The 24,972-nt window shown below is 43.4% G+C and overlaps 1 protein-coding gene across 1 annotated transcript; it reads left to right on the top strand.

Annotated features, from left to right (window-relative positions):
* Positions 1-6,210: 6,210 nt before the first annotated feature.
* NSMCE4A (NSE4 homolog A, SMC5-SMC6 complex component) lies at positions 6,211-24,579 on the top strand. Its single transcript, XM_049855606.1, has 11 exons — positions 6,211-6,559; positions 7,279-7,356; positions 7,694-7,824; positions 10,122-10,273; positions 13,815-13,914; positions 14,820-14,910; positions 15,998-16,092; positions 17,333-17,381; positions 18,629-18,723; positions 18,811-18,896; positions 23,531-24,579. Exons 1-10 carry the CDS (start codon positions 6,256-6,258, stop codon positions 18,883-18,885), a joined length of 1,170 nt encoding a protein of 389 aa, XP_049711563.1. The 5' UTR covers positions 6,211-6,255; the 3' UTR covers positions 18,886-18,896; positions 23,531-24,579.
* Positions 24,580-24,972: the final 393 nt, after the last annotated feature.

Genomic DNA, 24,972 nt, shown 5'->3' with positions numbered 1-24,972 from the left:
GGAACTCATCTGTGGCCTACGTGTGGTTTCTCCACGTGACTGGGCTTCTTAGAGCACGGCAGACGGGGGCTAAGCGCAAGTGTTCCGATAGATAGCAAGCAGGAGCTGCCAGCCCCCAAAGGTCTGGGCCCGGGAACTGGCTCAGTGTCACTTCCGCTGTATCCTGTTGATCAGGCCGTCTCAGAGCTCAGGTTAAAGGGGAGGACAACTATACCCCACCTACTGATGGAGCAGAGTTAAAGAATTCCGGGCCATCTGTAATTCACAAGGAATCCTAAGTGTTTTTTTTTTTTTTTTTGGTGGGGGAAGGGGGAGATCGCCTACAAAGTAATGAGAATCACAGCCAAACTCTTTTTCCAGTGTTCTTTTCCTTTCTAGCCACATGTGCCTTCCTGAAGTTTCTTGACTGTGCCAGATTCGTTTTAATTTCCAAGACTTCTCTCCGCTGTTGCTTCTACTGGAACACATTTTCCCATATCTTTACATGACTCCTTACTTCTCATAATCCAAGTCGCAGCTCAAATGTCCCCTCCTCAGAGAGGGCGTCCCTGCCCGTTATATCTAAAATAGCAGCCCTCAGGCAGCTTCTGGGTCCTTACTCCAAACTCTCCATAGCACTCAACATTGTCAACTCTTGTTTTTGTTTTCCTTTTATTATTTGTCTTCTCCATGAGAATAGGGACTGTGTCTCCTACACCGCTATGTCCCCTGGGTCTAGAGTAGTGCCGTATCTGGAATATGTAAAAACCGAACTGATTGCCGTTGAGTCGGTTCTGGCTCGTACAGCCCCACGCGTGTCAGAGCAGAACTGTGCTCCGTAAGGCTTTCAATGGCTGAGTTTTGGGAAGCAGATCACCAGGCCTGTCTTCTGAAATGCCTCTGAATAGACTCGAACCTCTAACCTTTCCCTTAGCGGCCAAGCACATTAATCGTTCCTACCACCCAGAGATTCCGTAGGTGCCTAATGAAAGTTTGTTGAATGAATGTTGAATCCGATTTTTTCAAACAGACAATGGAACACCTTTAAATCCCTCATGAAGTTATTTTTGACTTAGGATTCTATATTCAGCCAAATATCAACCAAACATAGAATAAAAACATTTTTCAGATTAAAAAAATTGCCTCCTTTACATCTCTTAAGGCGGAAAATTAATAGCAGATATCTTACTTTGATTTTAAGGTTTTCCTTATGCAGGAAACCAAAGATTAACCATAAAAACTCTGACCCAAACTGCAAAAGCCTGCCAGAAACTGCTCTATAGCAGTAAATTTGTCTTATCCTGCTAGAAAAGGATGGTCAACAAACCATTACCTCCTAATTTACATCTCAAAAAAAGAAACTATAGGGAAAAGCAAAAGTATAAGAAAGGAAATGTAATCAGTAATCATACTGATCACCGTTTCTGCATCAAATAGTGTGTACAGAAACCCAGTAATACAGACGCTGCTCGTTGATTTTCAAATTTGAGAATTAACTTGTAGAGGAAGAGAGCCAGTTGCCAGTTGTTTACCCCTACTCCACAGGCATTTCCCTATTTTTATGGAAGAGTTGACAGTCATAGCAATACATAGCTCTTGCAACAAAGATAGCAGACTGCCGGGGAAAGTTCTGTGATTTCTAGCTGGCAAAAAAAAAAAAAAAAATACAGTCAATTCTCATTATTCTAGGTAGTTACATTCTAGAAAGTTGCCTCAAACACTGAATTAGCAAGGACTGAGCCATTGCTTCCGGGAGAAAGACAAAGTTAGGTTCCTGCAAGCCTCTGGTCATAACATTTTCATTAACCGATCAATATACAACCTTGTTTTATGTGTGCTTACATTTAAAGACACCTTACTTAATCGGGAAACCCTGGTGGTGTCATGGTTAAGTGCTATGGCTGCTAACCAAAGCGTCGGCAGTTTGAATCCGCCAGGTGCTCCTTGGAAACTCTATGGGGCAGGTCTGCTCTGTCCTATAGGGTCACTATGAGTCGGAATTGACTCAACAGCACTGGGTTTGGTTGGTTTTTGGTTAATTAGTCCCAGGAGAAGAACATCATGTTCAGTAAAGTAGAGGGTCATCAAAAAAGAGGAAGACTCACAGTGAGATGAATTGACACAGTGGCTGCAACAATACACTCAAACATAACAATGATTGTGAGGATGACGCAGGGCCAGAGAGTATATGAGTTGGAACCAACTCGACAGGCAGCACCTAACAACACTAACAACAACAACTTAATATGTATTTCTTATAAATAATTATATGTGGCATTTCTTTCTTTTTTTAAGGCTTCTAACCTTATTTTTCTTGCACTTTAGATGAAAGTTTACAGAACAAACTAGTTTCTCATCAAAGAGTTAGTACACACATTGTTCTTTGACATTGGTGAACAATGCCACAACATATCAACACTCTCCCTTCCCAACCTTGGGTTCCCGATTACCAGCTTTCCTGTTCCCTCCTGCCTTCCAGTCCCTGCCCCAGGGCTGGTGTGCCCCTTTGGTCTTGTTTTGTTCCAGGGGCCGTTTCAATCTTTGGCTGAAGGGTGAACCTCAGGAGTGACATCATTACTGAGCTGAAAGGGTGTCCCGAGGCCATACTCTCAGAGATTCTCCAGTCTCTGTCAGGCCAGCAAGTCTGGTCTTTTTTCTGAGTTAGAATTTTGTTCTCCATTTTTCTCCAGCTCTGTCCGGGACCCTCTATTATGATCCCCGTCAGAGCAGTCGGTGGCGGTAGCTGTCTAGTTGTACTGGACTCAGTCTGGTGGAGGCTGTGGTAGATGTGGTCTGTTAGTCAGCATTTCTTTACACTAAAACACTAGCCAAGAAGAGTTTGACATTTTCCTGACCCTGGGTAAATGTGACCGTAAATTTCTTTGGCTTTTATTCTCACAACAATGCTGCCCACTACACTTTTTTTTTCTTTTAAATCAGTCATCATTTAATAAATCCAAAATGTTAGCCACTTTTCCATCCTTTCCATAGCTTCATCACACACTATAGGTGCTATTTTAGCACTTTCCAGAGCAGCCTCTTCCTTTTTCTGGATGTATGATATTGTTGATTCATTGGCATTCAACATATAAAAAAAGCCAGCAGTATATGATTCATGCCTGAATGAAGCTTATCTAACGTATGTATTTTCTCTGTGAGGCACATCACAGTTGTCTTAAACTGTGGCCCAATGTCAAAACAAGGGAAAAGAAAACCTCCTGTCCTCCCTTGGGCATTATATTCTCCACTGCACTCCCACAGTCAGTGTAATTAACCTCTGTCTTAGTCATCCAGTGTTGCCATAACAGAAATACCACAAGTGGATGGCTTTAACAAAGAGAAATTTATTTTCTCACAGTCTAGTAGGTTACAAGTCCAAATTCAAGGCGTTGGCTCCAAGGGAAGGCTTTCTCTCTCTGTCAGCTCTGGAGGAAGGTCCTTGTCTTCAATCTTCCCCTGGTCGAGGAGCTTCTCAGGTGCAGGGACCCCGTGTCGAAAGGATGCACGCTGCTCCTGGTGCTGCTTTCTTGGTGGTATAAGGTCTCCAACTCTCTGCTTGCTTCCCTTTCATTTCTTGAGAGATAAAAGGTGGTGCAGGCCACACCCCAGGGAAACCCCCTTTACCTTGGATCAGGGAGGAGACCTGGGTAAGGGTGGTGTTACAATCCCACCCTAATCCTCTCAGCATAAAATTACAATCACAAAATGGAGGACAGCCACACAATACTGGGAAGCATGGTCTAACCAAGTTGATACACACATTTTGGGGGGGAGATAATTCAATCCGTGAAAACCCCTTTCCATGTCTTTTTCCTATAAGGGAAAGGCAAGTATCTGAGCTATCTTTGTGATCTGCTGCTCTTTGTAGGGTGTTTGGCCCATTGGTATGCATCAGAAGCTTGTTGGATTGAATAAAATGTTCCAAGTGTTTCGGTCTGGAATTTTGAACAAATTTTCACCTAGATTTGTTTTGGTTACAACATATTGGGCTGCAAGTAACAACTACAAAACAAAATAAACAAAAAGCTTAAACCACAAAGATATTTATTGCTTACTTCCTAAGGAGTCTGAACATAGGCAGTTCTAGAGTTCTTTCAGCAACTCAGTCATGGCTATCTTTCCTCTCCACTGTCTCCAGTATTTTGTTCTTTCCTCATGCTTGCCACCTCATCTGGTCCTCCACGCCCACCCCGCTAGGCCTTCTTCATCTTCCTGAGGTCTCTGGGTCTCCAGGGCACAGCCACAGCCTGGCAACTCCATGGGCCCACAGCCCCAGTTTGCTGAGCTTAGTCCCTGTAGTTGAATGGGAAGATGGCTGCCATCATGCCAGGCACCAGGTCCTCATGCCAGCATGTGAAGGAAACAGCAAGGGTGGGGACAAGGGCTTTCTCTCCTAGAGGCTTTGTCTTCTATCCAAATGGGAAGCCTCCTTACACCTCACTGGCCACAACTGGATTACTTGCTATTCTCAGACTGGTTGCTGGAGAGAGGGAATGAGGTTGCCATGACTCTTCAGACCAATCACACTTCACCTAATGAAGCAGGCACAAGAGCCTATCTTCTGTGAAATCTGGGCAAGTAGAGGTTAGGTGTGAGGTATCAGCTGCTGAGCAAACCATGGATAGCGGCTGCCTCAAGCTTATTATATATGATACACAAAGTGGGATTTTTGTAGGCTTGTGTAGTAACCCAACTGTCATGGACTGAATTGTGTCCCCCCCCCCCAAAATGCATGTATCAACTTGGTTAGGCCGTGATTCCCAGTATTCTGTGGTTGTCGTCCATTTTGTGATTGCAATTTTATGTTAAAGAGGATTAGGGTGGGATTGCAATACGCTTCCAGGTCACATCGCTGATCCAATGTATGAAGGGAGTTTTTAGCAAGAGATAAAAGGAAAGGGAAGCAAGCAGTGATTTGGCGACCTCATACCACCAAGAAAGCAGCACCTGGAGCAGGGCACATCTTTTGCACCCAGGGCCTCTGTGCCTGAGAAGCTCCTGGACCATGGGAAGATTAAGGACAAGGACCTTCCTCCAGAGCTGACAGAGAAAGAAAGCCTTCGCCTGGAGCTGACACCCTGAATTTGGACTTGTAACCTACTAGACTGTGAGAGAATAAATTTCTCTTTGTTAAAGCCATCCGTGTGTGGTACTTCTGCTACAGCAGCACTAGATGACTAAGACAGCAACTTATAATATTTCTCTCTGAGAAAATAAAATGTGTTCTCAGCATCAAAGAGAACTTCTGGGAAACATTTGCAGTACAATCCAAAATATACGTACTGAAATCCATAATACACTTATCTTTGAAACTATATTGAACATAATCCCATCTTGCCTGAAACCTGTTGAAGGTACTTTAGAGTCTTTTCATTTGAGAGTCAATTATTGTCAATATGTAGAAATGATTAACGGAGAGCTCACTAGAAGGAAGGCAGGGAACCCTGCCGATTGTTTGGTTCCTTTGTTCTTCTGCCCTTAGCAACAGTGGTATTGCCAGCTGTCTATAAACTCCCTTTTATACCCTCACTGTGGCTCAGGGAAACTAAGCGACTAGTCCAAGGTCACAGATGGTGACTGGAAGAACTAGGCGTTCCCTCCCAAGTCCAGAGCTCTTCCCATTCAACTACAGGGACCAAGCTCAGCAAACCGAGACTGCAGGCCCATGGCATTACCAGACTGTCGCTGCGCCCTGGGGAGCCAGAGACCTTGGGAAGATGAAGAAGGCCTAGTGGGGTGGGCATGGAGGAGTAGGGCACCAAGATCCTAAAGATCCTAAGGACCTTAAAATGCTGGGTAAGTGTTGTAATAGCAGGCTCTGACGGCCCCTAATGTCATGGGAGAAAAAAGGTCCCTCCGCAGGGGCCTAGGGGCACTCAGCCCATCCCTGGCGCTCAGCGGGATCTTACTGTCCCCGTTGTCATGGGCCTAAGAGACACTCAGCCCATGCCCAGCCCCCAGGGGGGTCTTACTGTCCGCGATGTTAGGGGCCTAGGGGCACTTAGCCCATTACCGCCCCCCAGCAGGATCTTATGTTCACAATGTCTGGGGCCCAGGGGCGCTCAGCCGGTGACCGGGTACAGCAGCCGGGAAGCACCCAGCCCCGTGCGCAACTCAGGCTCGGGACGCGCCTCCTCGTCGGCCTCCGGCCACAGGCGTCGCTGTGCGCTCGCGCCGCCTGGGCTGGTTCCGCAGGGAGCCCGTGCGCGCGGAGCAGGGGTTTCAGTTTCTGGAGCGAACTTCCGCTGTTGTTAAGTTGCACGGAGAATTGGCGTGATGTCTGGGGATAGCAGCAGCCGCCGGTCGGAGGGCCGGGGTCTGGGCCGGGGCCACGACCTCGACCAGGACGCGCAGCGGGACCACACCCGCTCCCGCTCGCGGTCGCCGTTGTCTGCGGGATCCCGCCGCGGCGCCGCGCCCGAGCGCAGGGAGGCCCCGGAGCGCCCGAGCCTGTACGAGGAGGAGCCATCGGATTCGGGGGACGAGGGCCTGGATCCGGCGAGCCTGGAGGCGGAGGCCGACCAAGGCCTGTGCCGCCAGATCCGCCACCAGTACCGGGCGCTCATCAACTCCGTCCAACGTAAGGGGCGCGGACTAAGCTGTCCCCGTGCGCCCGGCGGGAAGGCCCGCGGCCCGTGCGGCGCGGCTGGTTATTTTTTTATTCTTTAATGCGCACTTGGTGACAGCCCTCACATTCGGGCCGCGCCTTCGTTTATTTACAGAGTGCGCTCGCATTTGTTTTGTCCTTGGGATCCCCATCACGACCTTGGGTAGAGACACGGCAGGTCTGGGATTTGCAGAATGGCAAGACTGGAGGCCAGACCCGTTCGGTGACTCGCCTGTGCCCAGGCAGCTAGTCCCACGGGGAGAGCAGGACTGTTCTTTCTATGGCGTCCCCGCGCCCCCTTAGAACTGTCAGAAATACAGACTCTCACCCCCACCCCGAACCAGCGAGGCTGAATCCCTGGGAGGCGCCCCTGGCGGTCTGTGGACTCGCCCACCGGGTGATTCAGGTGCTTGCCAAAATTTGAGAACCACTCTAGGGAGCAGGCCTCAGGCTGCACAACCCGGGCCCTTTGGGGTAAGATTAACCAGGGCTTCCTCTTAAAGCTTATGCTGTTTAAGGGCAGAGTCGCCTCTCTCTTTCCTGTGCCATTATTGGGTTAAAAAGTAAGGATGTCGGAAGTGCTTTCCCAGGGAGCAGGGTACCGGCTTGACTTCACGACTAGGGGTGATAACTCAGTGATTTTATTAACACCTGATGAGCAGATTTCCCAAAGCTTGTCTCTTTTGAAATAGAAAACCGGGAGGATATCCTGAATGCTGGTGACAAATTAACAGAGGTCCTTGAAGAGGCCAACACTCTGTTTAATGAAGGTAATTTATTATTTTATGTATGTACAGAAGCTTTTTGTTGTCATCCGATTCAGGATCATTTTGATTAGTTGTGCATTATTAAAAGGTTGTGGTTCAGTTAACAGGAGAGGAAAACGAGAGAGGGGGGCTTTTACTGCTGGCCAATTTGTATTCAAGTCGAGACTTTGATGATTTGGGTGGGGGCCAGCTTTCAGCGAGAGATGCATCTGTTTTCAGCATCTTGAGATTTTTTTTTTTTTGGTCCAGTGGGCAATGCCTGGTAAGTAGTTGGGAATTTAGGGAGCATAGCTATGAAAATGTGTATTTTGTAATGTGTATATTTTCCTTTTTTAAATAGTGTCCCGAGCAAGAGAAGCAGTCCTAGATGCCCACTTCCTTGTTTTGGCTTCTGATTTGGGAAAAGAGAAAGCAAAGCAGCTGCGTTCTGACCTGAACTCGTTTGATACGTTAAGATATGTTGAGGCTCTAGTAAGTTCAAAGCTACAGAATCTTCATAAAAAATGTTTCCTTTATCTTATAGTATATAATTAAGTTATCTGCTTTACTTATATCCATATGCTAATGATTTTCGCATCATTTTTCAGTTTTCTTTTTTTTGGCCTCCTTAGATTCCTCCAGAGAGATCTTACCACAGTAAACAAACGAAAATAGTGCCACATGGTGGGATTTAGGGTGGTCCTCAGAGCACAGTTTGAAACCCTTTCAGCATTCTGTTTTAACCCTGGCTGCTATGGTTATTTACAAATGGCCGTTTTCTTCCCCCTCAGCTAGCTCAGTTAAGTATTCTGGGTCATTCTCAGCAACCTGGGACCTTCATCCTGGGCTGGGCAAAAGGCCAACACTGCAGGCGGTAGAACACAGCTGGAGATGAGTTAGGCCTGGTGGAGGCAGCCTGTTTTGGCCTGTCTTTGAGAATATTTCAGAACCATATGAATATGATCATTTTTTCTTTTTTTTGCCTCTTAATAAGCTTGACTGTCGTTATCTGAAATATTAAAACTTTTCCTTGATGGGTTTATAAGAAAAGCATATTGAGACTGATCTTATTTTATTGTCTTTTTTTTCTTTGATTCTGTGCTGAGCTTGGTATAAACATTTTATTTCTGGCTGGATGTTCATGTCAATTAAGTGCTTATTAAAATGATTTAGTATCATGAGGTCCAGCCTGATAAAGTAATTATTTTGCAGGAGGCAGAGGAGCATTTCAATTTATTGTTTTTAAATTATTAAAATTTTCTTTTTTTTCCTTTTTCATTGTTAAATATAATGCATTTAGAAAAATGCATGCTAATACACAGTTCCATACGTAAAGTGACCATATAGAGTTATTTTTTTGTAAATTTATTTTTATTTACCAGTTTAAGCTTTGTACTGTATATACGGAAATAAGTTCTAGAAGTCTTATACCATTAAGTATAAAACCCTAAATTAGTAGCTGACTCATCTCAGGTAAAGAGCCCTGGTGGTACAAATGTTAAGAGCTCGGCTGTAACCGAAAGGTCAGGGGTTCGAACCCACCCAGCGGCTCCTCGGGAGAAAGACCTGGCAATCTGCTCCTGTAAACATTACATCCAAGAAAACCCTATGGGGCAGTTGTGCTCTGTCACTTGGGGTCTCTGTGAGTCAGAATAAACTTGATGACACCCAACAACACCAGCCTCATGGTGGTGAACGCCTTTCCAAGTCTAACACCAAATATAAACACTATGAAGAAAAGATGATAGATTTGACCAGATGCAAGTTCAGGTGTTCCTTCCACAGGCCATGGTGGTAGGACTGGATGGCAGAATGGAAGGGAATTGAGGGCTCCCCTCCAGTCAGGATCTTGTAGCATCTTTTCTTCAAAGTATGGTTGCCTGTAATAGGGTTAAGCTCTCTGAAGACTTTGTGATTATTGCTTACATATGATATGACCATTTTAATTTGATAACTTCTAAGTACTTCGTAGTATAGTATAGTCAAAGTGTACTTTCATAAAGGTATGTTCGATGTCAGGCTGAGATGAGAGAATTGTTAGATGCCCACCAACTCCTCCCAGGGAGCACTTTTAGGTGCTCTCAGGATAGACTGAGATACAAGCTGAATAGAGATCTCTAGAGTGCTCCAGAAGGTTGCTTAAAAATTAAAATCTGAAAGCCAGCTAAACTTCCCTGTTCTGTCCTAGAGCTTTTGATCTGGGCTGTGATCTTATCTTTTTATACTAGTACAGTTTTATTAATACTTTAAAAACCAACTATACTTGTGATCCAAAAATTTCCACTGGGCTTAGTTCTTTTTAAGGGCATACCAAAGCCCCAGCATGCAGTGGCTTCTCAACCTCAGCACCGTGGACCTTTTGGGCTGGGTTGAGTCTTTGTTGTGGGGGCTGTCCTGTACGTTGTAGGATGCTCAGCAGCATCTCTGGTCCCTACCCACTAGATGCCAGGAGTAACCCCCACCTCAGTTGTGACACCCAAAAATGTTTCCAGACATTGTCAAATGCCACCTGGGGAGCAGAACGGCCCCAGTTGAGACCCACCAGTCTGGATCATCTCATATTCTCACCAGACGTCCCCTAAGTGTGTTAAGGAATATTTTCAGCTAAAAAGAAGACAGGACTTTCTATATAAAATTATCTTTATAAGAAGGAATGTAGCCAACATGCCGGAACACTGAAAACAGGCGTTGTCTCTGACCTCTTCAGGTTTTAGTGATAGAGATAATTGGATGTTGTGAGTGATTGCTTGTGGCTTAACTGAGTTTTTTGTTTTCCCTCGTTTTTGTAGCTGACACATATGGGTGTGAATCCGCTAGAGGCTGAAGAACTCATCCATGATGAAGGTGGTTCCGATTCGGAGTTGTTAGTCTATGACTCCTGGAAACGAGCAGGCAAAACAGCGGAGAACACCTTTAATAAAACCCATACATTCCATTTTCTGTAAGTATTTGAAAAATCCCACAGACCAGCCAGTTGTAAACCTTAAATTGTTTCTTATTTTAGAGATAAAGACGATGCTTGGTCTTGTAGAGGTGACGATCATAATGCCATTTAAAAGCCCCTAAACTCTTTATTGTGCTTTAAGTGGAAGTTTATGAGTCAAGTCAGTCTCTCATACAAAAATCTATATACACCTTGCTTTATACTCCTAGTTGCTCTCCCCCTAAGGAGACAGCACACTCCTTCTCTCTGCCCTGTATTCCTGTGTCCATTTGCCAGCTTCTGTTCCCCTCGGGCTTCTCATCTCCTCTCCAGACAGGAGCTGGCCGCATACTCTCATGTGTCTACTTGATCCAAGAAGCTCATTCCTCACCAGTATCATTTTCCATCTTACAGTCCAGTCCAATCCCTGTCTGAAGAGTTGGCTTTGGGAATGGTTCCAGTCTTGGGCTAACAGAAGGTTTGGGGACCATGACCTCCAGGGTCCTTCTAGTCTCAGTCAGACCATTAAGTCTGGTCTTTTTATGAGAATTTGAGGTCTGCATCTCACTGCTCTCCTGCTCCCTCAGGGGTTCTCCATTGTAGTCCCTGTCAGGGCAGTCATCAGTTGTAGCTGGACACCATCTAGTTCTTCCGGTCTCAGGCTGATGTAGTCTCTGGTTTATGTGGCTCTTTCTGTCTTGGGCTCATAATTACCTTGTGTCTTTGGTGTTCTTCATTCTCCTTTGCTCCAGGTCTCCAGGTGGGTTGAGACCAATTGATGCATCTTAGATGGCCACTTGCGAGTGTTTAAGATCCCAGATGCCACTCACCAAAGTGGGATGCAGAATGTTTTCTTAATAGATTTTATTATGCCAGTTGACCTAGATGTCCCCTGAAACCATGGTCTCCAACCCCCTGCCCCTGGTACTCTGGCCTTCGAAGCATTCAGTTTATTCAGGAAACTTCTTTGCTAAAACCCCCTAAACTCTTGATGATGCACGGGGGTGTAGCTTAGTAGTAGAGCGCATGCTTTGCGTGTACGAGGCACCGGCTTCGATCCCCGGCACTTCCACGGCTGCTACACCTACGTGATAGGCGTGTCATCATATGGACACCCTGGTGATGTAGTGGTTAAGAGCTATGGCTGCTAACCAAAAGGTTGGCAGTTCAAATCCACCAGGCGCTCCTTGGAAACCCTATGGGGCAGTTCTACCCTGACCTATAGGGCTGCTATGAGTTGGACTTGACTCGACGGCAATGGGTTTGGGTTTTATTTTTTTTTACGCTCTTAATGGGGGTGAAACTTTAAAGGTCACCCTGGCCTGTGTTAGCAGGAAAGGCTGTGGGCTGGAGCCTCCTTACCAAGAGTGTCTGGGCTCCTTTACTACTTAGCTGTGTGGCTTTGGGTCTGTGGCATAATGTCTCTGGTTTTGTTTTGTCATCTTTAAAATCCTTACCACGTAGGACAAGGATACTTCCTATCAGGATATCCTAAGAGAGTATACCCATATACGTAACACGGCAGTTATTATAATTCCCTAATGGATAACCACGGACCGTATTGAATATTAGTCGAGTCAATGTCACATAAACAACTCACTTCATTTTTTGGCTGCAACTCTAATTTTGAAAAGTTTTTCTTTGTTTTCAAATGAAATTGGCTGTCTAACTTCCTACCACAGCCTTATGGAGGAACAAAGAAGAGCTCTTACTGGTTTTTTTGTAAGACAACCTAGTCCATTCATTGGTTGTGTTCCTCAATAGATACTTCCTCTAGGGTAACCATCCCAGTTGTTTCCGTCATTTCATCCGTACGTAGCATAGGTCCCAGGCGTGTGTCTACCCTGAGTCATCCTCCTAAACATCCTAGGATTGGCAGCGTCTCAGTTAGAAGGCTTTGGGGATGTGAATATAGTAGGTCTGGGTATGGGACCGGGCATCTGTTTTTAACAAGCTTTCAGGTAACTCCAGAACCATTATATATAGATAAAGACCAAGCTTTTTTATTATAGGATAAAGACCAAATCTTTTTTTTTTTAATTTTTTTTTGCATTTTAAGTGAAATTTTACAGTTCAAGTCAGTTTCTTATACAAAAACTTATGCACACATTGTTATGTGACCCTAATTGCTGTCCCTACAATGTGAAAGCACCCTCCTCCTCTCCACCCTGTATTTCCCATGTCCATTCAACCAGCTCCTGTCCCCCTCTGCCTTCTCATCTTGTCTCTGGTCAGGAGCTACCTATTTAGTCTCATGTATCTACTTGAGTCAAGAAGCACACTCCTCACCAGTATCATTTTATGTCTTATAGTCCAGTCTAATCTTTGTTTGAAGAGTTGGCTTCGGGAATGGTTTCAGTCCTGGACTAACAGAGTCCAGGGGCCATGTCTTCTGGGGTCGCTCCAGTCTCAGACCATCAAGTCTGGTCTTTTTATTAGAATTTGAATCCTGCACCGTACTTTTCTCCTGCTCCATCAGGGACTGTCTGTTGTGGTCCCTGTCAGGACAATCCCTAGTTCTTCCGGTAAAGGCCAAATCTTTGTATTTTGTTGTTGAGTGTTAGGCTCTGTCATAAATCCTAGGATCTAAAGATAAAGTCTTTTGTGGTGTGACTTAAACTTTCTTTATCCAGCCCAAATCCCAGCCATGATGAAGTATTACAACTCTGAGCCTCTGCATTCGTTGTTCCCTTGGCCTACAATGTTCTTTTTCATTTGATGAGGTTTATTTGTCCCCCATGCTCCTACTCAGAAGCCTCCAGTAACTTGTCCAGACAGAGGTACCAGTATAGGATCGGATTTCTCCACCAGATCACTGCCGTGTCCAAGTCGACAGCTCTGCCCAAATGCTGTCATACCTCTTGAGCGACGGTCCATTACGGCACTGTAGGGTCTACTATATTGTTGGAATGTGTCTGTGTATGACTGCATATCTGTCCATCCATAATGTGTACTTTGATCTCTTCAAGAATAGGGACATGAGTCTATATTCTCAGGGCCTTGATCTCTACATCATATATCCGTTATTATAGCTTAAGTCTGCATTGGGGCTTTTTTGGTGGGGAGAGTCCCAAAGGGAAAGGAATCCCTTGGCCTTTGCCTGACCTGTTGTTCTAAGACAAGTGTGTTGGAGACCTATTGTCCCAGGCTCTGAGCCTTGGCCCTGGCACCCCACATCCCACTGGAACTATTCTGTTCCTCATCCCAACATGTCGTCCTCCCTTGGTCTCTGAAGTTGGTTTTCCAAGAGAGACATGAGACTAACTGGGAAGACTTCACAGGCACACACACAAGCTGACTCTGTCAGAGCAAAATGTGGGTGTCTGAGGCGGTATCTATGGTTGAATAAAGCTCCCAGAAGTTCTTTTAGGAACACAGAGGGATCAGAGAGGATGTTACAAACTAGGTACCAAGAGTCTTGTTCTGATGTCAGTTCCATATATCACTGATGCCTGGTCTGAATTCGACTCTACCTTGGGAACGGCTTTATTAGTGAAATCAGTTTGTTTTTTTTAAAAAAAAAAACAAAACAAAGACATGAAAGCACTTTTTTCATTAGGTTGGGTTCAATACAAGGAGAGCCCCCTGAGCCAAAGCCACGAGCCGATCGTCCAAAAAAAACTCGTACGACAGAAGAGCAGAGGGTCATGCCCACCCAGGTTTGTTTCTTTAAATGTTGCTTCTTAAAGCACCCAAAGCTAAAATAGCCAATTATATAAAGTACACTCAATTTAGCCATCTTTTCTGAGCGTTTTCTAAGTCGTAGGGCCTGGGAGTCAGGTTTTGTCACTGAAATAATCATTTTACGTAAGCCCTTAAACGTTTTGTTGAATTGAACATTTGTCTTTGTTTTAACTCATTTCTGTAATTTCGATTAGTTCTTCTAAACTAGGGTTTCTCAGCCTTGGCACTGTCAACATTTTGAGCTGGATAACTTTTTGTTGCAAGGGGCTGCCCTGTGCCTTGTAGGATATTTAGTAGCATTTCCTGGCCTCTGCTCCCCTAGATCCCAATAAGACCCTTTCCCCTCAGTATAACAGCCAAAAATGTCTATAGATATTGGCAAATGTCTCATGACGGGTAAAATCACCCCCGATTGAGAACCATTGTTCTAAACTGCCCTTGCTGTTTTGCTGCTTTATGTTCAACCGGAAAATGGTTGGTTTGGTAATGCTACTCTTCTATTAAACCCCAAAACCCGTTGCTGTCGAGTCGATTCCGACTCATAGTGACCCTATGAGACAGAGTAGAACTGCCCCATAGGGTTTCCAGGGAGCACCTGGTGGACTCGAACTGCAGACCTTTAGGTTAGCAGCTGTAGCACTTAACCATTATGCCACCAGGGTTTCTACTCTTCTATTAAGCAGTTGATGTAAAAATGTTACTGTAGTTAGAAAATCTTTTCTTTCTTTTTTTTATAAATTGTAAATTTTAAGGCAGGAATAGAAACTGCTAGCAATGTGCAACAAAAGATACTTAGAGGAGTTTGGGTATACAAGAGAGAAGAAAAGGCTGACAGGCAAGCAAGTAGGTCAGTTGGCTTGACAATGACTTTATTTTTCAGTTAAAAAGAATGGAAGAATCTCATCAAGAAGCAACAGAAAAAGAAGTAGAAAGAATCTTGGGCTTGTTGCAAACCTATTTTCAAGAAGATCGTAAGTCTGACACCAAGTTTGAAATGGAGCAAGTAGTATTTATCAACATTAGACCTTTGTCGCTTTCATAAGGGATTATTTTTATTAAAAAGGCATTTCCAGCTGTATGTAACGTTGGAATCATTTTGATTCCTTCTTGACACGTGCATTTATGGAGCTTCTCTTCCTTTAGAAATCAATCCCACATGAGAACGTAGGTAACTTTTCATTTGTATTTTTAAAATGGGTTACTTTTTCTGTTAAAAACTAAAACATGCCACAGGAGTGGGAAAAGTTAAGAGTTACCTCATTCCACCCTCCCCCTTTCCCCGGAGACAGCCACTTTAAAAAAAATGTGTATCTTTTCAAATTATTTTCTATTTATGTCAGTCATACAAACATACACATACATATAAATAGGTGGCTTTTTTTTTTTTTTTTTTGCCTTTTTCAAAGCTGATTATAATGTATGCACTCTTCTGCAACATGGTTTTTCAGTGAGGTCATCCTTCCATGCCAATACATATAAACCAGAAAAAAACGAGCTGTGGTCGAGTCGGCTCTGACTCGTGGAGACCCCGTGTGTGTCCGAGTGGAGCTGTGCTGAGCTTTTGACAGTTGATTGCCAGGCCTTTCTTCCAAGGCACCTCAGGGTAGACTCAAACTGCCAACCTTTTCAGTTAGCAGCTGAGGGCGTTAACAGTTTGCACCATACCAGGGACGCTCTTATTCTTTTCAGTGATTCCCATTGTACGGCTGTATCATAAATGTGTTTAACTAATGCTGTCCTGATTGGCTAGTAAAGTTCTTTATAGCATTTTACTCTTGTGTACGTTGCTGAAATGAACAATCTGTATGGATCTTTGTGCTAATATTTCTGCAGGACACCTATTTAAAGGCGATCACCAGGAAAGTGGGCATACGGGTTTTAATAGATACCACCAAGTCCCCCTCCAGAAGGGTTGATTAACACTCCCACAACAGGCCACTTCGTCTCTTTCTCTCTCTGGCTGACACTCGAGAGTACTGGGCCTAACATTTGTGCCACTCTGATAAGCAAAAATAATTTTTCCTGTTTTGATGACTCTTTTTCTCTTTTTCCCTATAGCTGACACGCCTATCTCCTTCTTTGACTTTGTGGTTGACCCACATTCTTTTCCCCGTACGGTAGAAAACATCTTTCATGTTTCCTTCATTATAAGGGTAAGATTTAAGACTGTTTCTCTAATTGCTTTTACATACTTTTAAAAGGGTAAGTAATAAAACCTACCAATGGGACTGGCAGAGGTATTTGTGCTAACCAGTATATACCTTCGACCCATTTGTTGCAAAACATTAACTGATATGTAGCCAGAAGAAACGAGCTAAAAATTTGTGTACCTGCATTTACATTTAGAAGTTATTTAGAGAAAGAATTGGGGGAATTTGAACATGGGAATATATATTAGATAACATTATGATTGTTGTTGTTGGGTGCCGCCAAGTCAATTTTCAACTCATAGCCATCCATGTGACAGAGTAGAACTACCCTGTAGGGTTTTGTGGGCTATAATCTGTGTAGAAGCAGATCACGAGGTCTTTCTCCTGTGGAGCTGCCAAGTGGGTTTAAACTGCAAACCTTCGAGTTAGCAGTTGAGCTGCTTAACCGTTGTGCCACTGGGGCTTCGTGTAAATGCTAAATGTCCTGAATTTAATAGTTGTCATGTTAATTAAGAAAGCATCCTTTTTTCTCAAGAAATACGTGCAGAAGTATTAGAGAAAAGGGGCAGACCACCTATGACTTAGTCTCACACGGTTTATAGTGAATAATAACATAATACAGGGAGACAGTGATAAAACAAACGTATCAGAACTTTAACAATTGGTGAATTTGGGCAAAGGATATGTGAGGGATCTTTAACACCAGTCTTGCAACTCTTCTTTAACTTTGAAATAATTAAAAAAAATGCAGGCTTCAAAAAACCCCTATTCGGAAATGTACTATGGGAATTTGCTTAAGACTGTAGTTTAACGTCGGGTTACATTCCTGGGCATGTTTGATGACTTTGATATTAACCTCAGATAAAATCTTGTGTTGACCAAAGTATTCTTCAAGAAATGATAACAAAGGCATATTTTATCAGTGGCAAGTGATAGAATTATGTATAATAAAATGTGCAGTATCCCAAATCAAATATGTCTGAATCAGTACAAGAGCCCAGACCATTAGTTTTATTTAAGAGGCTGTGTCTGGGTAGAAAAGAGAATTAGAAACTTGAGAGATTCCCATTTGTAAAAAAAGTTGTTAGAGAAGTCTTGTCCATATCATCTCCCCATTTTTGCTATGGCATTTTTTTTGAGTGTCTGTGTTCGAGTTTTCTAAAGGAGTAATTTTTTTCATCTAATAGTTACAGGATTTGAATCTAAATTTTGGTTTTCACCTAAAATCATATTTGTGTTTTAGGATGGCTTTGCAAGAATAAGACTTGACGACGATCGACTGCCAGTAATAGGTAAGTGGCAATCTGTTTAAAAAAATTAATTGTAGAGAAATTATATTTGCCATATTTATGAAATCGATTTTTTACTAGATGTAAATGAGTTTTTAAAAACAATATTTCATTGTGTTTTGGTGAAAGTTTACATAGCAAATGAGGTTTCCATTTAATAATTTCTACACATTTTGTTCAGAGACATTGGTTATATTTTCCACAATGTGTCAGCATTCTTATTTTTTCCGTTCTGGTTGTTCCATTTCCATTAATCTAGCTTCCCTGCCTCTCCTGACCGTCTCATCTTGGCCGTTAGGTCTCACAAATGATTTTTTTTTTAAAGGAGCACAGTACTCACAGGTGAATGTAAATGAGTTTTCATTGTAGGGAGCAAACTTTTATTTTGTTGTATCTTGCACACCTAACTGAGAATACTGGAAACATGATCATGGTTTAAAACTTTGATGGGTTGATCTATATCACTGATTCAACATCTACTGCAGTAAATATCAATAAGAAGTAATAGGCTTTCTTTGAGATTTTAATTTAGAAAAGTTTGTAATTTGCAGCCATTTTTGTCATTTCCTTCTTTCTAACTACCTTTCCTTTGATGCTAGCTCCTCCTCCTCTCCCTAAGGGTCTGTGAATTTTTAATTCTTACTTGAGTACTTTCACACTCTCCATTACAGCTCCTCTCCTAAAGTCTCCTATAGAGAAGGAAGTACTCTTATTGCACTTATTTGTTACTTTAAACACTCTTGATTTCGTATTGGACTCACTAGGCCTTATCTCTGTGTCTGGCATATAGGCAGAGATTTTCAAATGACTGGAACATGTTATTCTATAGTTGTTTTTTTTTTTTTAATGGAAAGAAGCAAAGGGGGTTACTCACTCTGTAAGAATACTATAATAGCTTACTAATGCACAGAACCCTAATACGTATGTACTATTATAAGGAGCCCTGGTGGTGCAGTGGTTAAGCACTCGGCTGCTAACCGAGAGGCTGGTGGTTCTAACCCACCAGCTGCAACATGGGAGAAAGATGTGGCAGTCTGCTCCTTTAAAGATTACAGCCATGGAAACCCTATGGGGCAGTTCCCCTCTGTCCTATAGGGTCTCTATGAGTCAGAATTGACTCAACGGCATGTAACAACAACAACAATTATAAGTGTTTTCTCAGGACAGGTTTCGGTCCCGTTATTTATCAGTTTCTGTTTGAATTACCTCTTCTGATGTGATAACCTTTGAAAACTTTCTCTTCCAAACAGAGCCTGTTAATACTAACGAAGAAAATGAGGGCGTTGACCATAACACCCAGACGAGGCATCAAGGCATCATAGCTCTGAGTTACCGGGACTGGGAGGTAAAGCTGTGCCTGCCGCCCTGCGTTTTTCTCACCTGTCCTCCTTCGCTTTACACCAGTGCCTAAACGTTCCGTATTCTCTGCCAGGAAATTGTGAAGACCTTCGAGATCTCAGAGCCTGTGATTGCCTCAAGTCAGAGCCAGCAGAGGCCGGGCAGCTGATGCAACCCGAGGTAACATTTCCCATGGGCAGCTGTACCATTTTGGCAAGGTTTATTTGGCATGCCAAGCCATCCTCCTTTTTCCCACGCCTGAGAAACCTGGGTTTTGCATCCCTTGGGTGCTCCATTCTTAGATTCTAGATCCCTTGGGTGCTCCATTCTTAGATTCTAGAACCGTATGTCACTGGGGAGACAGGTGGATGCAGGGCATGGTGGTTGCAAGTTCCACTCGTGGGACTGATTACTTTGGTGTTCTTAAGATTTGCAGTTGAAAGAGGTCCAGTGAGTGTTTGTTCTTGGTCTGTCATTTTTTCCCCCCAATACAGTGGTAAATTAGATAAATTTTGTTCACAGTCACATGAGGTTTGCTTATTTTTTATAGCAGAAAAGGGGGTTTAAGACAGAATTACCTTGGAATGATGTTAGTAAATGGGCATTTCTGAAATTTCAGTTATGCTATACCTGTCATTTCTATGAAGGGAAACATTTCTGAGAAGAAGTCTTAGCAATGATCTGACATTCTGTGCTGCGTAGAGCTGGGGATGGGGGTCAGGAGTCCTAGATTCTAGTGGCTCTGCCCCCTTATAGCTCTATGACCTTGGGAAGAATGGATGCTGTGTAATGTGGCTAACTGAGGCCCTCCTTACCGAGGAGTGGATACCTGTTAGCTTCCATTTGTGTATATTAAATGAACTTTGCCATTTATAAACTCTTAACCAGCTCTTTCCTGCTCTCCACCCTTTTTTTAGGACTCAAATGGATAGTGAAATGCAAACAGAAAAGCAGCATGTATTGTATATATTGTATGGTTAAACATTTTTAAAGACAGACTGTTTTTAGTAAAATGTAGCTTTTGATAGTTCATTTGTCATGGTTGTCTTTGATTAAAGGAAATTCACTGCCGTGTTCACAATGTAATGGTAGTTACTCTTTCTTTTCTGATCATGGAGTAGGGGAAGGGGGCTTCTCCTTCCTCCAATCCTGTCCCATTGAGAGCTATAATACTTAGATTGTTCATGGTTTAATGGGTAATGGCATAATGGCTCATTATGGTTCTTTTTACATCTCTTTAGCTGTAAAGCTAGCTAGTCTACAAATAGTACATTGAACCATATGCAGTTTGTTTTGTAGGTGAAAAATGGTAAGATATCAGCAATTTCATATGATTCTGCCTGTGGTTTACACACCAGCAGTCTGCCTTCAGCGATGCTCATCTCTCCCCCTTCTTAACAGATTATTGTGAACCCTCCAGAAGCTTCTGTTCCATCTTTAAATCATTTGTCAGGCAGCTAGCTAGACACTTGGGGTACAGTGCCTACGGTTTAACTTTTTGTTTGGCCAATTTCATCCATTTAGAGACAAAATTAGGGGGTGTAGGACGTATGCTGGTGTGGAAAAGGAATACAATAATCACAAAAATAACTTAAACTTTATTTTTTTCTAGTTGACTTCTCAAAAATGGCGGTATGCTCAAGAACTCCCTTTGGAGTGGTTTTTCAATTTTATCCTCTTTTTTTGCCTTTTCCATCAGGATAGTCACTTCTATGAGCGCTTTCTCGTAAGGCTGGACAATTGGATAGGCTGTGACCCATTCAAACTCTTTCTTCTCTTTCTCCACTAGAGGCTTTCGGTAAGGAGGGACTTGGTCAGAGAGCTTCTGAGCGTCTTTTCTCTCGTTCCTTTGCTCCGTGAATTCTCGCCCTTGAATCATTCGCTCTTGGTGCCCCTTTATCTGTTTCTTCGCCCATAAGACCTTGTGCTTTTCAGTTTTAATTTTGGGTGTTTTCTGAATGTTTTCATTCTTTTTCTCCTTCTGCGGTGCTAAGATTTTGGGAGGAAGTATTTCACTGGGGATTCTTTGGGGGAGTAGGCAGTATCTGTGGTCCCTGAGGCGTCTGGCACACTCGGCTCGGTGTATATGCTTCTCTATCTGACTGAGCTCCCTATTGGGCACTAGATAGTTCCAGGTTTCCACATCTTCTGTCTTCTCACTTTGTGATCGCTTTTTTTCTTCCTTTATTTTGATGTCCCATTGGGGAACCATATTGTATTTCCATTCCTCCATGATCATTTCTTGATAGCGTTGATAGTAGTATGCCTCTGCTTTGGCAAACCGCAAGTCAAAAGACATGGCCTTAAGCTTATCAAGTGTTTTGTTTTCCTGTTGAAAGTTTTGGGCTAACAGTTTTCTTACTTCTGAAGACTGGACACCACCTAAACTCTTGTCAAAGGCAAATATTAGAGTTTTTTAAGCTGGATGTCCTTTATCATAGTTCCATGCATAGATCCCTAGGGGGCCTGTTGGCCTTACCTGGCACTCCCCAATCACGCCCCAGCTAAGGCTCCTAACCATGTTTTAGGTCCTCCTCTCTGAGTTGGAATCAGCTCGATGGCAAGCCCCCTAATCTCCCCTCTCCCAGCGTTCCCTTCTGGTTGAAGATTTTGCCTTTGACGTCCTTGAGGAAGCAGAAGCAGTTACTCAGAAACCCCATTCTCTTCCCACTGCCCAGACAATCATCTTCCATCTACACCCACACTTGGCCTTCCTGCCTTTACAATGGAAACGTTACCCCTTCGCCTACCAAAAGCCAACCCTTCTACCTGTGCTTTCTGAGCCTCGAAAACTTCAATTTCATACTTAATCAAATTCCCTTTCCTACACCATCAGAATCTGCCCTGTACTGGATCGTTCCATCAGCAGGCGAATATGCTTCAACGGACATTATCTGTAAACAAAAAAGGAAACTATTCCTTTATGGTACATTATTCTCTGGCTTCTTTCCCCTTTTTTGGTTCTCTTTATAGTAAACTTCCTTGAAGGTGTTAGCTATAATCACTTCACATTTTCTCCTCAATCCATCTCAGTTGGGTTTCCATCCCCCCAGCACTTCTCTTGGCTGCCAGTGTCTAGTTCATGAGTGATCTCCACGTTGCCACATTCAGTGGTCCCATCTCTGTTCCTATCACACTTGACCTTGCAGCAGCTTTCACTAGAGGTGACCACTGTCTTCTCCCTGAAACAGTTTCACTTTCTTCTCCTGGGTTCCAGGATACCGCCAAGGGCATGTAAGTAAAGCCACCTTGGGCCCTCCAGACTAGCCCAGCCATCAGCTGAATACCGCCAGATTCTGTTCCTATCACTTGGCCACTTCTCCATCTGCTTTACTGGTTCTGTGTTTTCAATGTAATGCAGGACAATGTAGCAGAGAAAACCATCAGTTAAGGTAGAACACGGTCACGTCTCGGCTTCACTGGCAGCTCTGACTCTGGCACGTATGGATATATTTGTTAGGTTTCAGCTTAAACGTCACTTCCTTGAGCTTTCTACATGCACTTTCATATAGCCCCATCCTTTCCTGACACTTAGCGCTGCTGATTTGTGGAGATTATTTGTTTAACATCTGTCTCCCTCACTGGACTGAGCACCGTGAAGGCCTGAGTGGTGGTAATCTTGTTCCTCACCGTCCAGGCGGCACCAGGAGGTCCTCAGTGAACCGAATGCTGCACTGAACATGACAGGCAAAGCCCTTTCCCTTGAAGCACTCAGACCCTCGCTACCTTGGTGATTCCTTTTCATGATCCTATTATTAGCTCCAAGTTTCCTGGTGAATGCATTTTCTCACCTGAATCTTCTTTTCTAATGGGGATTGGGGACCCACTGCAATCCGAGGGTCTTGAATATATTTGGCCCAGGCCAATCTGGAGAAGGTGAGAAAAAGAAGTTATACTAGGAAAAAGGTTTCAGGAAACTTCTACCCTGGTATGAATTGTATTAGGGAGTCGATTTGGGATCCAGTTCCCATATGTAGCAGAAGGTATTTCTGTGACAATAGGCAGGGCTCTACTAGGTTTTACTTTCCTTTGTCCCAAAGCAGGAGCCCTGGTGGCACAGTGGTTAAGAGCTTTGGTGTTTGGTTGGTCCCAATGCAAGGAAAGAATACTTTCTGAAAAAAGTATAAACAAAGAGCCATGTTGTGTTTTAGGTGGAGATTATCAGAAGGACCTCCGTTTCTTTTTAATTTTTTATTGTATTTTAGGTGAAGGTTTACAGAGCAAATTAGTTTCTCATTAAACAATTAATACACATTGTTTTGTGACATTGGTTGCCAACCCCACGACATGTCAACCCTCTCCCCTTCTCGACTTTGGGTTCCCTGTTACCAGCTTTCCTGTCCCCTCCTGCCTTCTTGACCTTGTCCCTGAGCTGGTGTGCCCATTTAATCTTGCTTTGTTACCACCTTTACTTTAACACTGAGGAAGGAAGGCCAAGTTGCTGTTTCAAATACTAGAGGCCACTGTTTTTTATATTGCTGGTAGGACAGAGAATTTAGCTTTGCTGAGAAAGCTAGTTTTCAAAGTTCAGTTATATATAAAGCTATTAACAAGTATAATTTATAAGTTGTTATTTTCTGGCAATAGTTACCCAAATGTGTTTCATGGTTTTTTTTTTTTAATAATTTTTATTGTGCTTTAAGTGAAAGTTTACAAATCAAGTCAGTCTCTCACACAAAAACTTATATACACCTTGCTACACACTCCCAATTACTCTCCCCGCAATGAGACAGCCCGCTCTCTCCCTCTACTCTCTATTTTCGTGTCCATTTCGCCAGCTTCTAACCCCCTCTACCCTCTCATCTCCCCTCCAGGCAGAAGATGCCAACGTAGTCTCAAGTGTCCACCTGATCCAAGAAGCTCACACCTCACCAGCGTCCCTCTCCAACCCATTGTCCAGTCCAATCCCTGTCTGAAGAGTTGGCTTCGGAAATGGTTCCTGTCCTGGGCCAACAGAAGGTCTGGGAGCCATGAGCACCGGGGTCCTTCTAGTCTCAGTCAGACCATTAAGTCTGGTCATCTGAGAATTTGGGGTTTGCATCCCACTGCTCCTGCTCCCTCAGGGGTTCTCTGTTGTGTTCCCCGTCAGGGCAGTCATCAGCTATAGCCGGGTACCATCTAGTTCTTCTGGTCTCAGAATGATGTAGTCTCTGGTTCATGTGGCCCTTTCTGTCTCTTAAACTCATAATTACCTTGTGTCCTTGGTGTTCTTCATTCTTCTTTGATCCAGGTGGGTTGAGACCAATTGATGCATCTTAGATGGCTGCTTGCTAGTGTTTAAGACCCCAGACGCCACTCTTCAAAGTGGGATGTGGAATGTTTTCTCAGTAGATTTTGTTAAGCCAATTGACTTAGATGTCCCCTGAAACGATGGTCCCCAAACCCCTTCCCCTGCTACACTGCCCTTCGAAGCATTCAGTTTATTCATGAAACTTTTTTGCTTTTGGCTTAGTCTAGTTGTGCTGACCTCCCCTGTGTTGTGTGTTGTCTTTCCCTTCACCTAAAGTAGTTCTTATGTGCTATCTAATTAGTGAATACCCCTCTCCCACCCTCCCTCCCTCCCCCTTCTCGTAACCACAAAAGCATGTTTTCTTCTCAGTTTAAAGTATTTCTCGAGTTCTTATAATAATGGTCTTATACAATATTTGTCCTTTTGCAACTAATTTCACTCAGCATGCTTTCCAGGTTCCTGCATGTTACGAAATGTTTCACAGATTCTTCACTGTTCTTTATCGATGTGTAGTATTCCATTTTGTGAATATACCATAATTTGTTTATCCATTCATCCATTGATGGGCACCTTGGTTGCGTCCCTCTTTTTGCTATTGTAAACAGTGCTGCAATAAACATGGATGTGCATATATCTGTTTGTGTGAAGGCTCTTATTTCTCTAGGATATATTCCGAGGAGTGGGGTTGCTGGATCATATGGTAGTTCTATTTCTAGCATTTTAAGGAAGTGCCAAATCGATTTCCAAAGGGGTTGTACCATTTGACATTCCCACCAGCAGTGTAGAAGTGTTCCAATCTCTCCACAGCCTCTCCAACATTTATTCTTTTGTGTTTTTTGGATTAATGCCAGCCTTGTTGGAATGAGATGAAATCTCATTGTAATTTTGATCTGCATTTCTCTAATGGCTAATGATCGTGAACATTTCCTCATATATCTGTTAGCTACCTGAATGTCTTCTTTAGTGAAGTGTCTATTCATATCTTTTGCCCATTTTTTAATTGGGTTATTTGTCTTTTTGCAGTTG

This window comes from Elephas maximus, chromosome 16 (assembly GCF_024166365.1).
Source record: "Elephas maximus indicus isolate mEleMax1 chromosome 16, mEleMax1 primary haplotype, whole genome shotgun sequence".
Classification (NCBI taxonomy): Eukaryota; Metazoa; Chordata; class Mammalia; order Proboscidea; family Elephantidae; genus Elephas; species Elephas maximus.
Note: the sequence above shows the minus strand (reverse complement) of the source record. Positions and strands in the feature narration are given on the sequence as shown.

Bases quoted from the DNA above. Each gene is read 5' to 3' on its own strand.
- NSMCE4A (XM_049855606.1), top strand. From the start codon at position 6,256: ATGTCTGGGGATAGCAGCAGCCGCCGGTCGGAGGGCCGGGGTCTGGGC. The intron at 14,911-15,997 runs GTAAGTCTGACA...TTTTCCCTATAG, and splicing joins AACCTATTTTCAAGAAGATC to CTGACACGCCTATCTCCTTC. The intron at 18,724-18,810 runs GTAAAGCTGTGC...ATTCTCTGCCAG, and splicing joins TGAGTTACCGGGACTGGGAG to GAAATTGTGAAGACCTTCGA.